General features: G+C 40.5%; 3 protein-coding genes across 3 annotated transcripts; 2 read left to right on the forward strand and 1 right to left on the reverse strand.

Moving 5' to 3' along the window:
- The first annotated feature begins 882 nt into the window (after positions 1–882).
- On the forward strand, positions 883–1,629 carry LOC135608863 (transcription factor ILI6-like). The gene is made up of 2 exons (XM_065101913.1): positions 883–1,246; positions 1,335–1,629. The coding sequence occupies exons 1-2, from the start codon at positions 917–919 to the stop codon at positions 1,485–1,487; spliced, it is 483 nt and encodes a 160-aa protein (XP_064957985.1). The 5' UTR covers positions 883–916; the 3' UTR covers positions 1,488–1,629.
- Positions 1,630–4,361: 2,732 nt separating this feature from the next.
- Positions 4,362–6,755, reverse strand: LOC135609352 (uncharacterized protein At3g28850-like). Its single transcript, XM_065102511.1, has one exon. The coding sequence runs from the start codon at positions 6,124–6,126 to the stop codon at positions 4,654–4,656; it is 1,473 nt and encodes a 490-aa protein (XP_064958583.1). The 5' UTR covers positions 6,127–6,755; the 3' UTR covers positions 4,362–4,653.
- Positions 6,756–13,126: 6,371 nt separating this feature from the next.
- On the forward strand, positions 13,127–14,400 carry LOC135609353 (homeobox-leucine zipper protein ATHB-13-like). The gene is made up of 2 exons (XM_065102515.1): positions 13,127–13,820; positions 13,964–14,400. The coding sequence occupies exons 1-2, from the start codon at positions 13,260–13,262 to the stop codon at positions 14,258–14,260; spliced, it is 858 nt and encodes a 285-aa protein (XP_064958587.1). The 5' UTR covers positions 13,127–13,259; the 3' UTR covers positions 14,261–14,400.
- Positions 14,401–17,854: the final 3,454 nt, after the last annotated feature.

A 17,854-nucleotide genomic window follows, 5' to 3' on the forward strand; every position in this document is an offset into this window, starting at 1 on the left:
CTCCTTTCACTGATTTAAACAAACAACTCGCTCGTAAGGGTCAACTCAAGTTATAATTTTGCTACTGCGGAAGTAGCTCCTCAAAACAAAGGAACTTGATCATCTATCCGGAGGGATAGGTGGAGTTACTGGAATCTTCATTTTGATGCACAACATGACCTAATAGTAGTTAAGGCTGTGGAACAAAAGAAGAAGAAGAAGAAGAAGAAGAAGAAGAAGAAGAAGAAGAAGTAGGACAGCGACGTGTTCTTTTGGATACGGAGTGTTGTTGGATGGATCATCATTTTGGATTTTATTATCATGCTGTTGTTGGAACAGTGAGGCGGAACTCACTGCCCCCCTCCCTTGCCGACTTATCCGGAGGGAGAAGAGAAAAGAATGAAAGGTATAATTTATAAGCACCATCATTTTAGCTGGTGATGTTGCACTCTCAAACGCTTCTTTCTCCTCCTTCTTTAGACTCCCTGCTGTACGTACGTGTGCTGTGTTCAAATCTTATCTTATTCGCAATGTCTTTAATATATTTTGTATTCGTAAGTAGCTTGAAGGAAGTAACTACGACCACTATATGAACCGCAACTGCGTCGGCTCTCTCTCTCTCTCTCGTGCATATCTTTTGGGTTGCTCAACGCTGAAGCTTTCTTTAAAGGCAAAATATACGCAGCAGATCGATGCTTCTTATCTTACAATCTGTAAAGTGTCATCAAGACACGGTGCAGTCTTTCTCCCTTTCTCCCACAGTCTCGTTAGGACCACCCCACTCAGCATGCACAACACGTTGGAGTTCGGCAGCAGGAGAAGCTTCTCAAGATGATGATGTCGCCTCCATTGCATACTTCAGATGTTCTTTTAGCAGCACACTTTTGATATCAATTTAGATTGCAACATACTGAAAAAATCCATTACCGTCTGGTACATGTATGTACTTCGTACCATTGCCAACACGTCTACTGCTCTCTCTCTCTCTCTCTGTATGACATCCTCTTCGTTTCTCATAACTCCAACCCCGCAACAAAGTGATAGCGTTGCGCCCACACTTGCACTTGTCTCTTCCTCACTCACCATCTATATATTGGCTTGCGACTTCTCCTCTGAAAGACTGCATCCTATAGCGAACAAGATGGCAAGCAGGAGATCTCGCTCGACGCAGGCGACCTCTTCGAGGATCACTGATGAGCAGATCGCTGACCTCCTGGCCAAGTTGCAAGCTTTGCTACCTGAGCACCGAATTCGGAGCACTGATAGGGTATCTATCATACGGTCAAAGCTATTACTTGATGTAAGTACTCGATCCATCAGTATGAACTGCTGATTACTGTCTGTTGTCGCCATAGGTGTCGGCAGCTGAGGTCCTACAAGACGCATGCAACCATATCAGGAGCTTGCAGCGCGAGGTGGATGGCTTAAGTGGAAGGCTCGCACAGTTGCTCGCCATGACCGACAGCAGCGACGCTCAAGCCGCGGTGATCCGAAGCCTTCTCATGTGAATTATCTCGTTCATCTTTGTTCTCTGATACAGTGAAGGTCAACTACTAGCTGTCAATGTTCATATCAATACTGGTCGATCTCGTTTACAGTCGAAACTTTTCTTTTGTTGTGGCTTGGATTGTATCTCTCTATTATCTTTCTTGTGACTTTGTCACCAGCCATTATATGATCTGGTAACAAGGCTTTTATGAATCAGTGAAAGCTACAAAAGAGTACTTTTTTTTGCTAGTCACACAAAGTTCTTTTTATGATTGATTGAGAAAAAGGCTTCAGCCACAAAATTTTGGATCTTGCTGCAGAACCTTAAAGGTCAAATTCTTCTTCCTGTAGTTTTTCTTTTCTTTTTCTCTTTTGTCAATCTCCGTAGATTTGATTCCTTCCTCCATAAACCAACTTGCAAGAGGAGAATTTGGCATAACTAAGTGCATGCAAGAGTACCTGAATGACATCAAATACTGCTGCATTTCCAAGTGCACACAATAAGTAATCAAATGATATTGTTGGGAGAAGAGGAAAACTCGAAAATCTAAAGAATATATATATATATATATATATATATATATATATATATATATATATATATATATATATATATCGAGATTTATTATGGTTCAGCAACTCTCACTTATATCCATAAAGAAAATCAAATTATTTAATATATTAAAAAATTAAGATAGAAATATTATTCTATCTTGAGTTAACCCAAATAAATAGAAGAACTCTTCTCTCGACCTTTATTAAATCTACCAAGAAAAAATCATAGAACCACTAAGTGTCTTGTCCATTTTTTCACTAAAATCTCAAGGCTTAAGGTATGTGTATAGGAACAAATCCTAATTCTGTAAGCATTCTTCCTACTTGAATCGTTAATCAATATTAATTTAATTAGGACTCCTCCCATATAACTAGAATTTAATTAGGACTTCTAAAAATACTTACCAACCCTAATAAATAAAAATACTTTTTTTGAAGGATATAGGATAATGAATCCATTCTATATAAAAATGTAAGAAAAAGCTTCTCTCAAAATTTCATTCAAGCTTTTTACTTTTTTTGTCCTCTTTGCATGTTTGTGTGCAGGCACTTGCTCTAAACATGTCATCTTCTTTTCTTTCTTGAAAAAATGCTTATAATATTGATTTGTTCTTACATTTTCTTTTCCCCATTCCAAGTTTCAATTTCTATGTGTATACACAGATTCTAATTTTCTCTAGACCAATTCTCTACTGTCGAAAAAATGGCTTCTATCATGTAAAATTATATACATTTACAAGTGTACTTATACTTCACTAAAGTTGCACTCCTCAATGGGTTGAAACACAAGGCTGGGGCTTATATATTCAATCTGTATGAACAGTAATCAAGGTTGTAACTGATACCAACAAATTGAAGTGTTCTAGAAGATTAAGCAGGACATAGAGATTGCCAACAGCATGGTAATTGCTCTTAGAGATGCCTCAGGGGGAATCGATGGACAGTGCCAAGCAAAAAACAAGAAGAATACTACACATTAAGTTGATTAGGTTGCACTACTTTTATGTTAGAGAAAAGAGCATGCAGTCATCTTCTTGAAGTTAGCTATCGGTGGAGAGTAATGGAATAAGATAATGATTTGCCCTAAAGAACTACTGACATAATAAAAGATGAAGTAGGTGGCTTCTGAAGCTAAAATTCATGCAAGAAATAATGTGCCTTGTACACCGAAAGTTGGAGAGTTCTGTACGAGATGGACACACCTGGGGAAGGACATATGGCTGGAGTTTCCTAACTGAGACCTCGACGCTATGTCATCATTTAACGGAAGATCGAATGCCAAATTCAGAAGATCTCTGGCTGGATCTTCAGAAGTGGTTGTACTCCGCAACAAATTTAAGAAGACACTCGATGCCTACCGTGCCTCGGAAGGCAGAGATGATAACAAATGGAGGTGGAACCATCTGTTTTCTCGACTCAGATGATTCTACAGGTTTCATATTTTGAAGTGTGCGATCAGTGATTTTGATAGAAAAGGCTCGAAAGGTTTTAGCTATGAAATTTAGCCTAATGAATCTAAGATGCTCTTTTTCTCTGAAACTAATGCAATGAGGTGAAGGAAGCTTCAAAGAAATAAATGGTAGACATGTTCTCGGGGTTCTGCTTGACTTGGGAAACTGAACGAGAAAAAAGGAGGAGCAACAGGTTGGTGTTTACATTTAATTGGAAGAAGGGAAAGTTCTTCGGCAAATGATTCGATCAGATAATAAAACAGGGAATCGGTTCAAAAGGGGAACGTTTAGATGATTAAAGACGGACACATCCTGCCATAAAGATGTCAATTCAATCTTCAGGAATTAGAAGAGATGTATGGGGCAAAATCAAAGACCATAACACTCCCAACAGACAAGCGAGATGCAATTGCAAACATGAACAGAAGAAGTTTATACATTACATGTTCAGCACTTGTAGCTGAATTCCACCCTCTGTGAGATATCTTATATAAATAAGTTGGTAAATATTATGACCAATGGACATAAAATACTCGTTATTCTTAATTAAGAGCCGGTGGTGGCTTCCCACTAATCTGAAGATTATTATTGTAAGAGATGAGGAACACACTCTCATCTTTTGTGAAGGTTCTCTTGATTTCCCTTCGCCTGGCTCAGCATCTGCTTGCCCCCCACTGCAAGATAAGAAGAAGCGTAGCGTGTATGATTCAACTGTGTGAAGTTAGCTGAAACTTCAATGGCTGTTGCCACTGCAGCATCATCTTTGACAGAGCTATAGTGACCGCAACTTTAGAGCATAGTGATGTATGGCCCACCAGCCAGCAACCAAGAATAAGAAGCTGTGGTTTCAAATCAGTCCAGCTAGAAGAAGAGATGAAAGAATATATATGATCAAAAAGATGAGAGAATTAGATCTCTGACATCCAGGTTGCACAGTTTTAATCTTATCACACTGTAATGGGTTTCCCCATCTGTGTCTCCTCACATAAAACCAAATGGAAGGAAGAAAGACACCATAGGATGATGACGAAGAATAAAAAATGGAAGACACACTTTACATAAGCTCACTGAATCTTTGAAAAACTTCTCTTATTCCATGCTTTATTCACCTTCCATCTTTTTAATGTACATTTTACAGCAATACGTCGAACACTTGGCGGAAATCACGCTGCGTGCAGCATCAGCAGCAAAGCCGGCATCGAACGAGCCCGTTCTCATTGCATTCCGGGCACCTATGAAACCCGCCGAGCTCGTCCTCTTCCTCCACATACACCTTGCAGCTCCCCGAGCAGGTCTCGCAGGGGACGAACCTGACGCCACCGCACCCCTCGCACGCCGCATCGCCGCCGCCTCCTCCTTTCCCCATCGAAGGCGTCGTCTCGCAGCAGTCCAACAACTTGGATAACCTCCCAAGCTCGTGCAGGTGCCGCACCTCCTCCGCCCCGCCCAGGTAGTTCCCGTCGGCGAAGACCCTCGGCAGTCCCTTGCCGCCGTAACCCGGCCCAAGTATGTCGATCAGCTCGTCCTTGAATCCTGCATGCAACGATACGTCCCTCTCGTCGACACGAACGCCGTAGCCTTTCAGTATCATGCCGACGGCCCAGCAGTCCTCGTATGTCTTCCGTATCCCGCGGAGGCTGGTGAGATAGAGCACCACTTTCCCCTGCCCGCCGGGCGGGCATTTGTAGGTAGGCGACACCTTTGCGGAGTCGGGTTTGCTGCTAGTCTTCCTAGCATCGATCTTCTGTTGGAACTCGTCGATCCTTGCTCGAACGATGCTGATGGATTTCGGATCTTCGCGGCCGTCGGCGGATTCTTTTAGTTGTGTTCTTGCATGAGATGGCTTCTTCTTCTGGTCCTCCTCATCCTGCTCCTCCTTGTCAGGCTCAGGAGGTTGATGGATGGAACGGAATTGATGCTGCGGCACTTCGGCGGACTCTGCTGTTCGTGTTGTTGCATCAGATGGTTCCTCCTCATCATCATCTTCTTCTTCGTTCTTGTCGGGCTCAGCTGGTCGATCGATGGAACAGAATTGATGCTGCGGCGACAGCTCGTCGAGGGCCTTACGGAAGGAGGACAGGATCTCTGGGTCAAAATCGGAGACGACGGAATCCTTCGGACTGAGCTGCATCCACTGCGGCTTTGGCGACGAGGATCTACCCGAGAGATCGGTATCCGGCAATGAACGGCGGACGTCCCGCGAGGTGTGGAAGGAGAAGGAGCGATTGACGCCAACGGCCGGGAGGAGGAGGGGGCTGGCGTCTTCAAGGTCGGCCATGAGCTCCCAGGCGTTGATGACCTCGGGCTCGTTGGGCGGGGTCATTGTCGGGGTCTTCGGGATCCGGCGCTCGATCAGCTCTGACCAAGTCTTGGCGAGGCCGAGCTCCTTCGCGACGCCGGCCTGCGGAACCGCGGTCGGGAAGTCGTTGGTGATCTTCATCATGGCCTCGTCGTCGGAGCTAAGGTCGCCGCGGTGGACCACCAGGGAGCCGAGGGCGGAGGAAGAGAGGGCGACAGCGTGGTGATCATCCCAGCACCGGCGCTGGGCGACGGCCGTGTCAGCGTAACGGACGGGGATGGAGTGGCTGCGAACAAAATGACCGGGGCTCCGCCCGCGGCGCCGGCGGAGCTGCTTCGAGCCCGTGCAACCCATGGAGAATGGAAACAGGGGAAATCTCCGCGCTAGCTTCGATATCGATCCGAAGAGATCGACGATAGGATTCAGAAGCGGCTCGGGAAGCTGTAGGAATTATGCTGATATCCGTGAACGTTCCGCGATCCCAAAAATGTAATCTTTAGGAACATTCCCAGAGAGTCTTCTTATTTTGCATTTCCTATCGATCCGGGCCACCGAAACAGAACAGAATTAATGCATTCACAGAGAGAGAGGCGGCAAAGGCTTAGATTTGAGGGAATTCAAGGAACGACGAAGGCGAATCTAATGAAGCAAAATTCGATTGTGATCGCAGAAACAAATCAAAGGTATCAACTTGACAACAGAAACGCAGGATGGAAGAAATCGGTTCTTGATCGTACTGAATTCGATGAGAGCAAACAGAGAAAAAGGAACTAAGAACAGAACGGGTCAGAGTTCCAGAAAAATGAACAGGAGAAGAACGCGAAATCCACCAAAGCAAGAGGGAGAAGCTGCCGCCCACTACGACGAAGAAGTCAGAAAACCCGGATCAAATGCCTGCTGAAGTCAAACGGAAGGAAGCATCCTCATCACCCATCTCTGGAGTGGACTCCTTTGGACCCCTTCTTCCCCAAACCCACCCACCTGCCCTTTCCTCAACTTTCCCCTCTCTCACATTGGCCATATATATATATATATATATATATATATATATATATATATATATATATATATATATATATATATATATATATATATATATAATCCGAACAATTTCTGTCGAAGCCGGAGTCTGGCCGAGATCTCCGGGCAATGCCCCTCTCCCCGCCTCCCTCGTCTGCCAATGGCTAACGCAAACGCTTCTGAGAGAGAGAGAGAGAGAGAGAGACAGAGAGAGAGAGATTGTTCGTGCCGCGGTGGGCGGAAGTGAAGAGGTGGGCCCACCTAAACTGGACACGCGAAGCGGAGATGGGAAGATATGACGTCGGACGTTGGATTCGGCAGAGCTGGCGATCCGAGCCATTGAAGCGAAGCGGGGACCACTCAAAGCTGGGCAACGTGGCTCACAGCGCCAAGAGGTCGTCCAAGAAGAGTTAGTGATTCGGAGGGACGTGTGGGGCCGGGTACGGTTAGGGGTCGGTTGCTCGCCTTTTCCTATATTTAATGCGCCTTCGTATGTTTGCGTATAATAATAATAATAATTATTATTATTATTATTATTATTCTTGTTTCTACTACATATGGATATCTTTCGTAATTTTATTTCCCCTCTGAATCCTTTGTTTAATTGATTCTTAGTTTCAGATTTCTATTTAATCTGCTTCCATAACAATAAATATAATTGGTGGGCACTTACTTTCATCTTTTATGGAGAACGGCTGTATCATAAATTATGTTTCACCTACATTTATTTTGATGACAATGTAGATATTGACTAAGACCAAGAATGTGCGGCAATAAGTGGGTGGCGTGTTAGGTCGCCTAATGCCCGAACCATTAATTTTGACCCCATACCTCTTCCACATATTTCTGTTCATGCAAATTTCTCAGCTAGAGAAATTTGATTATAGAGATACAAAAACCAGTTTAATCTAAGGAATTATAAGATTTAATTTGATTATAGAGATATTATATTGAAATTGTAAAATTATGCCACGAAATCCGACACGAGTTGACTGAACACTTGTGTGTTGGGTCAACTTTGACCAAGAATAGTGGTCATGCCATGAGAGCTTCTGGTGTGTTGGTTCCGATCCCATCACAAGAAGTCACATCGGGAGGAAAGGTCGTCGAGTTCATAATCATGATGTACATCCTAATGCATTACAACCGTAGCTAAACATACTTCGATGACAATACATACTCGTGATTTTTTCATCACACGTAAATAAATTATTGTATGTGAAATTAATCTGACTTTCTGAGTTGTCACACTTGAAAAAGGTAAAACCAGTCGATGCATGATCAAATTTATTTGTTGGGAGCATCAAAAAGCTTAAAGAGTATTCATTATTCATTTTGTAATTTTGTAACTAAAAGATACATGGAGGGGTTGTGTCATATAATATAATATTGATGTCGATTTAATGAGAAAATTAGATTTTTAGTATCTATGCTGACAGGACATGTCTAGCATATGTTGATTGCATTCTATGTATTATGTTTTGATTGGTTGAAAATAATGATCAATTTCATTCACGTTCATTGTATTTCGACGTGTACGTTTCTCTATCTCGGAGCATAATGATTATTTTTAGATTTTAACCATTGTGATATGTATTAAATATGATTAGGTAGTACTTTTGTTGCTTTCTTATTCTGGGTTGATGTACCGAGCAGAAAGAGGAACACATTGTCAGACTGAGCTTGTCAAATATTTTTTCATCCTATTAAGCACGTCATGGGTAAAGGGGATGCTTTAGCCATATTGAGCATTTTCCATGTTTTTTTTTTGTTATAGATAGATACATCATATGAAAAATAAAATATTTTGAATGTGTTAAGTGCTTTGATTATCATAAACAAATATAACACTCACAAATAAAATATTTTGATCACATCGAATAATTCAGATTTTTTATATTAAGTAAATATATTGTACTTTAAATGGACGTTTTGAACATATTAGGTACTTCAAATATTTTTTTTTATTTTGAGCAGTAGAGAAATCTTTGGGTTTGGTTGACTACGTTGGATACGTCAAGTAATTTCTTTTACCTTAGATGGATACACCATATGTAATGGGATGCATTGAGTATTTTAAATATTTTTTTTTATTTTAAATGGATGCATCATATCCAAAAGGATATACTTTGGGCCTGATTGATCACATTAGGCACATTAAAATAATTTTTTATCATAGACAAACATATCACACGCAAATAAGGATGTTTTTATCACCTCAAAGTGTTTCAAATATCTTTTTTTAAATCTTAAGTATATATGTTACGTGCAAAAGCATACTTTGACTGTGTTAGATGCTTCAAATATTTTTTTATTTAATATGATATGCATTTGCATAATGTAAGACATTTCAAAAGTTTTTTTTTTTGTTTTGTTCAATATGGATGCTTGATGTGTTAGGGGACACTTTGGACTTCGTCGATCACATCAAGTGTTTCAAATTTTTTTCTTTTAATTGAGCGAACGTATCACACGAAAAGGAAGGCGAGTCCTAATTTTGGTGTGAGTATACCTTTTGTATATTATATCTTTTATATATTTGCTGTAATCATTTATCTACTATGGATACTTGCCATAGTGGTAGGATGTTTAAAGAAGATCAAGTTCTGAATCTTTAATGGGGAGAATAAAACCCCTTTTTTTTTTAAGATTATAAGTTAGGATTCTAAGGTGGGGCCTACATGTAAAGGATGCTACTCTCTCAACGGAAAAAATAATATTCATATATATAACAAGTGTGAATGAAAATGAAAAAAATATAATTTTATTATTTTTTAAATTATTAATTTTATACAAACTTCTCATTCATCGTCCGTCACCCTAGCTCGCACATCGCTTGTCGGTCACACTTGCTCGTCCGATGCTTGTCGGAAGTAAATTTTTTAGCATTAAGGTATAGCGAGTGAGCAGATATGGTGGGTGAGCAAGTACGATGGGCGAGCGAGTACGATGAGTAAGTAGGTGCGACAAACGAGCAAAAAATAGGTTGGAAAGAAGAAACGATATAATAATCAGACTTACGGTCAAAAGTTTTACTCATAAAAAATACATTGATCATAACGAGATATTTTTAATTTTTTTTAAATAATCTCGTTAAGAATTATCATGATATTAGTGGCTAATTATAATTTTTTGTTATATTATATAGATATAAAAATAAGTTTTCTTAATGGAAATCTAGATTTACATGGGTTAACATAAATAATTCATAAAGAAAATAAAAGAAATACAAAATTTGATATGCAAATTTAGAAATTTTATTTATGACCTTAAATAAGCTTATAAATAATGATATTTCTTAATATCATTAGTTTCTTCATATTTAAAAAAAATTATTGATTAGTATTTATATCTAAAGATTAATGAGAGCAAGTTTATTATATCGATCTTATATATGGATAATATTTTACTTGTCTGGATATGAATGAGGTATATTATATTATTAATATTGATATATTCAAGGATAGATCTTAAGGATTGTTAAAACTATCTCAAAAATAATATATTTGCTGAGTCTCGGAAAGATTTAGTATACAGCTTTATGATAAAAGTAAAAGTTTTAATAAAAATAAGTATTTTTAAAATAACTTAGAAAATAATCAAATAAAAAAATATTCATTATATATGCGTAGTTAAAAGTCTTATATACTCAAGTGTATATCGAATTAGATATTAATTTTATATTTAAAATATTATATATATATTATAGTTATCCAAGAATTATTCGAAGATCATAGATCTTCCCTCATCTCTCCTTCGTCGTGTGAGCTAGTTAACGATAGATTATAAATCTTCTCTCATATCTCCTTTACCCCTGATACATGATATAAAAAGAGGAGAAGACGTACTCGTAGATAAGATAAAAGTTTTTTGAATATCATCGAAATGTACGTATCCTAAAATTGATATATTGGTATTTGATTTCAAATTTTGATATTAAATTTTTTTTATATAACAATAACATAAGTATGATTTTTATGTTTATAATTTATCTATTTTTCAATTACTTATGCAAGATATAACTAGTCTTTTTAGTGAAGAGCATTTAGATTTAGGTAAGGACGGTTTAAGCTAAACTAGATTGAAATATTGGGAGAAAAATTGTTTAGGGTGGAAACTTCTTTATGCTACGGTGAATTAAATTTACTGTAGAAAAAAGGAAGGCTTAGACCTATCCGGCGTGGTGAAGGAAGGTTTTGATGGGAACAATCACTTAGCCTAATTCCTTGATGGGAAGGAGAACTTATGGTCTTATAGAATCATCATTAGTGGTGTGAATTCAAGATTGACACACATGCTACGGTAAATGAGATATATTTTTATGAGATTTTGTAATTCAAATTTTTTTATGATATTTTATTAAATATCCTCCTTCTATTACTAAATTGACACAGTCAATTTGTGTTGGATCGACTCGTTCAAACTTAAAGTACAAAATTTAGACTATATATATATAATCTAACAAATATTTGATACCTTATATTTTGACAATCATAATCCTATAATCAATAATAATTACGTAGTTATCCATGCATGTGAGGGAGGCTGCACATGACCGAGGAGTCTTCTCCTTCACGAGTAATATCGCCGCCACCCTACAACGTATCCATTGATCTCTGCATCCCTTCCTCTCATTGATCTCAACAAGAGTTATGACCATCAACATTCTTATGTGCTATTGTTACCTGACTCCATCTGCATCCGACACTATGATCTACCATGGTCAACACCGGCCGTTGTTCTTTCCTTCCGTCGACGGGATCGTCCCCTTCCTTGCAACAACGAGAGCTATAATGGCTCGCTCGTCCTTTTCTTCGTTCCATTCCTCTCCCTCCATGCCATCGGAGGCGATGAGAACTTTCTTGGAACGCAAGCAGATGTTATGCAAGTATTATAAGCTCATTTTAGGTGCAACATCGAAATCATATGTATGCAGGTTCTTTTTCCATCATAAAACTTTTTGATAAACTTTATATGTCGATCCCAATAATTATATTCAAGTAAAAAAATCATCATTTATTATAAAATACAAATTGTATGAAGAAAATATCATAGATTCCTTTACATGTCCTAATGGGCTTCCACTTTCTTTGCCTTGGGAGCAAAGAGCGTGTGACAATGTTGACATTGAAGACGACCAAATTATTGTACTGTGACATTTGCCTGTCTTCCTTCTCTTCTTCTTCTTCAAAGTTGTAGGCATCCAAGAAACATATATTTTTTTCCTGCTTGATCATGTCATGACGTCATTTCTTTTAGTCAATTCTTTTCTGCTTCGGATTCCTATCTTAATCTCTTACCCTTTAGCACAGATTGGGATGGAGAGAAAGGAAAAAGTGGTGTGTCTTTGTTCTCCATCTTTTGGGAGCTCACTTTACCGAGATTGCTTTGTACGTAAATCTCACTGTCCTCCGCCACCTTAACCATGCGATTTTAATCTTGCCCAAGCCATGTCTTTTAGTCATTTGCCTAAGATGTACTATGCTAGCATTTGAGGCGTACATAATTCTTGCATGTATATGGTGTATGGTGAGATGTATATGGTGTATGTGTAATGTCTTAACTATTTTGAGGTCGACTTTATAGATATTTTTATCGTCGTTGATCTCTATAAAATAGTGTAGATCATTTAGATCTTTATTGAAAGTCTCTAACAAAATTATTGGCAAATTCATGGAGAGAGAGAGAGAGAGAGAGAGAGAGAGAGAGAGAGAGAGAACATCCCATATTTATTTATTTATTTATTTATTTATCTAGCGTACCGTCCTTATTTTTCTGAATCCGAAAAATACCCATACTTTGTTTTACGACCATCTCTTTATAATTGGTTCTTTCTCGGTCTCGTTTAATGCATTAAGAACCGGTCTGATGGATTAAATCAAACCAAACTAATAATAAGAAAATTAAATTAAATTAATATATATATATATAATTAGAAAAATCCAATTCCTTTTTTTAAAATAATTTATATTTTATTTCACAGGTTTGTCTTTTGATTCTTTTTTATTATTATTATTTTATATTTTATTAACCATAGATCGATACATGACGATATCAGAATTGATTTGGGTTTGACTCATAGCTGAAACAACAAGAAGCGCACCGTCTCACCGCAGCGAAGCAGATCTCACTGCTCTTTCACTGTAAACCGGGCAATTAAGCAGCAGAATTCCTCGTCCGATGACTGTGTTCAACATGGACGCAATTACCACCTGCACTGTTGATTGCTGCCATCTCCCTCGGATTCTTCTGCTGCGTGAAGGTTGCCGATGCCGTCTACTTCACCCGTCCATGGTATTCTCCATCTCCCTTGCTGTGACTTGGACTCCACGCCTTGTCCCCATTAGCAGTACGCCTCTCTTCCTTTCATATACTGCACCACTCGCTCCTCCTTCCTTCCTCGTCCTCTCACCACCATGGCAGCTATCGGCATCGACCAGAGCAGCTTTTAGCGTCTGCCATCGCCGATGTTTCAGAACCAGATGACCTGCAATGGGATGCCGCCGCTCTTCCCTGCGAACCTGTTGCTGCAGATTCCCCACGACGAGACCAGTCCTCCGGGATTCGGAGGCGAGAGGCCTTACCTGGCGAGCTACCCCCAGGACCTGACACTGGGACTTCTGTCGAACGACTGCGTGGGTGCTGCAAGCGTGGAGACCCTTCTGGGGAAACGATCCGTGTCCTTCTCGAGGATGGAGGCCTGCGAGGAGTTGAACATCGAGGAGGACCTCTCCGACGACGGATCGCAGCCGGCAGGCGAGAAGAAGAAGAGGCTGAACCTGGAGCAGGTCAGGGTACTGGAGAAGAACTTCGAGATGGGGAATAAGCTGGAGCCGGGGAGGAAGATGGAGTTGGCCAGGGCTCTCGGGCTGCAGCCGAGGCAGGTGGCCATATGGTTCCAGAACAGGAGGGCGAGGTGGAAGACGAAGCAGCTGGAGAAGGACTACGATGTGCTCAAGAGACAGCTCGAAGCCATGAAGACGGAGAACGAAGCCCTGCAAGCCCAGAACAAGAAGCTTCTCTCCGAGGTAGGGATTGCCATGAACGGGTCACATCCTGCGAATGAACTGTGCCTCTCAGATGCGACAGTATAGAGATCGACGATGAAGGTTCACATTTAGATCAGTAATGTGAAGACAATTCTGCACTTATATCTCCTTCTTCCTTGCAGGTTTTGGCTCTCAAAGGCAAGGAGACCTCAGAGCCCATCAATCTCAACAAGGAAACAGAGGGCTCCTGCAGCTTCAGGAGCGACAACAGCTCCGACATCAATCTGGATCTCTCAACATCGGATCCCCACAAGAGCAGAGTCTTCTTCCCATCTTATAGGCCGCCCCCAGCTAAGACAGAGACACCCAAGGAAGAACACAGCAGCATCCAGGAAGAGAGCTTCTGCACCATGTTCTGCACCACAGACGATCAATCCGCCTTCTGGGCATGGTCAGAGCAACACAATTTTCATCAGTAGTTCTTCCGTCCACCGACTGATCGATAAATTACCGAACGGTCATCATCACATGCTTTAGGAAGAGCAGACTGTCTGCACAAGGACGTACGCGCGCTGGTGCACGAAGAAGAAAGCTGCCAGTTTGGGCTGGAAAGAGGAAGGGAGTTGCTACGACAATAAGTAATTCTCATTGGTGAGTGATGTTATGTATCTTCTGTGAGTCAATCTGTGTGTTTACTTTTCCCATAACTTGAGAGGTGTGGCATACCGTACAAGAATTGGAACATAGGTTTCATTAGGCTGTTCATAGATGTTTGCTGAACCATGAAATAATGGGTTTCTTTTCTCCTCGAAGCTTTGGTACTTGTTCTACATCTTAGTTCAGCAAACTGTTCAGGGAAGGATAGGATGGCGAGGTGGGTCTGAGAACAGCTCATCTGCTTTGATGGCAAAAAGGTTTCTCTGACAAGGAATGCTCGCCTTAGCCACACAAGCTTAAGCTTGGGTTCAGGACGGGAAGGAACCATGTGACACGCACTGTCATCCACTATCTTCATGCTTATCATCTGCTCATCATCCACATCGATCCTGTTCCCTGACGACTCACCATATTTGCCTCACTTCTCCTGATGATTGCCAAACATCGAACTCAAGTGTGTGCGCGCGTGTTTGTGTGTGTGTGTGTGTGTGTGAGTGAGTGAGTGAGAGAGAGAGAGAGAGAGAGAGAGAGAGAGAGAGAGAGAGAGAGACATCATCTCGTGGTTTCTCCAGAGAGACAGCAGTATGGTGGGACAATGGCTTCGCAAACATCCATTTGAGCTTGTGACTCTCATCAGTCCTCGCTATCAGGAACACCAGTAAATCTTGGACCAGGAAATTTACTGTCTGAAACGAGATGCCTTCGTTTTATCTATCCAACCCCTCCAACCTTACGTTCAACACTCAATTAGAGTAGGTCATGATCTGCAGAGAGACAAAGAGAGAGATAGAGAAGGCATGGTGTTAGCTGCTGCTGTGCTGCAGTGCTGCAAACAGTGAGAGAAAACACTGTTTCCTTGACCAACAATGCGGCAGTGGATAAGAACATCAAGTACAGAAATGGTGGTCGTATCTCAGTGTGCCTCGTGGAGTCTTTCACCCCCCAATTCCCACCCCCTCCCCAAACCACCCCCCCCCCCAAAAAAAACGTCGTCTTAGCCATGCATTTGTCTTCCTTCCCGTAGCTCCGGATTCCACAGAGTAATAATGGTGGGAATGTTTGCCTCCACCTTTAATAGATCGGAGACTCCATTTCTTCCTCTCTGACAGAGAGACCAAAAGTACCGGCGGATTAGATCTGAGCAGTGAGAGTGGGAGAGAGAGAGAGAGAGATGGTGACACTGTTGCAGTGGTGGCTGGCACGGCCGTGGAGGCCATGATAGCATGTGGAGGTACAGTTATCGATGTGTCCATATCAGACGACATGTCCACTTCAGACAACGATCTGCTTTGGAAAGATCGGCAAACATCTGCTCGGATCGATGCGTTGTTCATCGGGCATGTAGAAGTATGTTGGAAGAAAATTACACGGTAAAGGAGAAACATACAAGATTATGTTGGTAACTTATAGGCTCTTTTGCAATACATAAGTAAATAATAAAATAGTCGATAAAAAATGTTCACATATATTTATGACAAAAAAAAAAATCAAATTTTTTACTATGCATAATCAATTGCAAGCATCTTTGAGTTAACCTCAACTCAAGCATGAATTTTTTTATATGCCCTCCCTCTCACATAAAATCTAAAGAATTTCTTACTCATTTTCTTTCATCCTACAGTCCTCTATCATGGCCGGGTAGCAAGATAACATTCGAGGAAGGGGGGAGTTCGAGACACATATCTGCTGAACTCTTGCACATGGGTACATATAACCAATGGATTTTGCTTGCAATTTGGATTGCCAGTAGCGTGAGATCATAAAACCATAACGTTTTGCTATTGAGATTGAAATTTCACATGTCAAAAATGAGACGCTGCTGCAGTCTTTAAATGTGAGAGAACTCACGATGTAAACCATTCGCAGGAAAACATTGATTGCCAAGAAACAACCCAAACAATGAGAAAACAAAGCAGATGAGGAACACTAAGTAGCCTGCTAGTTTCGAGAGGATTAAACTAAGGAATTCTCTCCATCTCTTTCTTCCGACATGTTGTCTAGTCTTTAATATTCTTACCTCGAATCCTATACAAAAGATTTTGAGCTTTGAAGAGATAAATACATGTCAAAATCTCTGACTTTAATGGGACATAAAACACCTTTTCTATTGTTCTTGCTTACTTTCTCCCATTAGGGAATACCATGGAATAATTCTGTGCTGTTCAGGTGACAGATTGTAACGGGCGCAAAGACCAGTGATTTAGTGAACATTCCTGATGACCACACCATTGAAAAGGGAAGCATGATGATCCTTGAGCTTATTGACGTGCTGCAAATACCGAGCACAGATAACGAATCCAAAGCCAATAAAAATGATCCAAGCAACTTTACATGACGACATGTTTGAGACAACTACAGAATGACTCTAACAAATAAAGAGGACTTGATCTGTTCAATTTTCCCAAGGAATGGACTCCACGAATCATAATCTGCCTGAGAAGGCGACCAATGCAATCTTCAAAGAGCCTCGTTTAAGAAATTTAGACCAATCCTCGGTCTTTTCTTCCATTGACAACTAATCATAATTTTCATAACCTGTATTAATTACAGTGGACTCTTTTAGAACCATTTAGACAACAATTATGGACAGAAATGGTGCCTGAAAGTTTAGGGGAATGGGAATCTTTCAAAGCCATTTCAGCTAGACACAAACTCTCTCCCACACCATTTCTTAAACACCATGGAACAAGTACAACCAATCTAGTTAAAATAAGAGTTTTAGGACAGATTCAAGACCTGACAGTATAGACAACTAGTTCCGGATATCATTGTTTCTTCCCCACTTCCCAAATAAGAATACCACCCATCCAAACGAGGATCACAACTTCCCGACATCGACAGCATTCTTAAGGTTTCCTCCGAGAAAAGACATCAAGCCACCACCGTGTGCCCTGCCCTCCGGAGTAGCACAGATATATCACGAGAAAGATGCATATATAGCCAAACTATTGATTGATATTTTCATCAACAAACTGTTTTAAGTATGCAATCTGAACAACAAAGAAAAACACATTTATGAAAAGAAAAAAGAAGAATTCAACCGTGGATCAGTTCCCATGAGGTCAGGGATGCTAAACCTGATCAAAAAAACATCATCTGGTTGTCTTTCATATCCGATCGAGCAACTGAGTCATAAATACTAATAGGACCTGCAGAATATCCAGATAGTGACACCAAAAAAGGCCCGTAAATAATGGTCATGCTCCACCTCCTTTCGTATGTGTGCCCAACAGAGACCAAAAAGGATCCAAGATCAGATGAAGAAGAAAGGAGATCCAAGATATATAAAACCATATGCATGTTTTACCGTTCCAGAAATACAGTTTAGAGATATTCTTTGGGAAAGCAGTCGCATCTATAAAGTATCTAAACCAAAATAATGAAGTTGACGATTTCTCTTGGATCAAACTAGACTT

Source organism: Musa acuminata, chromosome BXJ2-4, assembly GCF_036884655.1.
Source record: "Musa acuminata AAA Group cultivar baxijiao chromosome BXJ2-4, Cavendish_Baxijiao_AAA, whole genome shotgun sequence".
In the NCBI taxonomy this organism is placed as follows: Eukaryota; Viridiplantae; Streptophyta; class Magnoliopsida; order Zingiberales; family Musaceae; genus Musa; species Musa acuminata.

What these genes read in the sequence shown, in the direction of transcription:
- LOC135608863 (XM_065101913.1), top strand. Translation starts at nt 917, where the DNA reads ATGTATGTACTTCGTACCATTGCCAACACGTCTACTGCTCTCTCTCTC. An exon ending in GAATTCGGAGCACTGATAGG is followed by an intron (nt 1,247 to 1,334) that starts GTATCTATCATA and finishes TTGTCGCCATAG; the next exon opens with GTGTCGGCAGCTGAGGTCCT.
- LOC135609352 (XM_065102511.1), bottom strand. Translation starts at nt 6,126, where the DNA reads ATGGGTTGCACGGGCTCGAAGCAGCTCCGCCGGCGCCGCGGGCGGAGC.
- LOC135609353 (XM_065102515.1), top strand. Translation starts at nt 13,260, where the DNA reads ATGTTTCAGAACCAGATGACCTGCAATGGGATGCCGCCGCTCTTCCCT. An exon ending in ACAAGAAGCTTCTCTCCGAG is followed by an intron (nt 13,821 to 13,963) that starts GTAGGGATTGCC and finishes TCTTCCTTGCAG; the next exon opens with GTTTTGGCTCTCAAAGGCAA.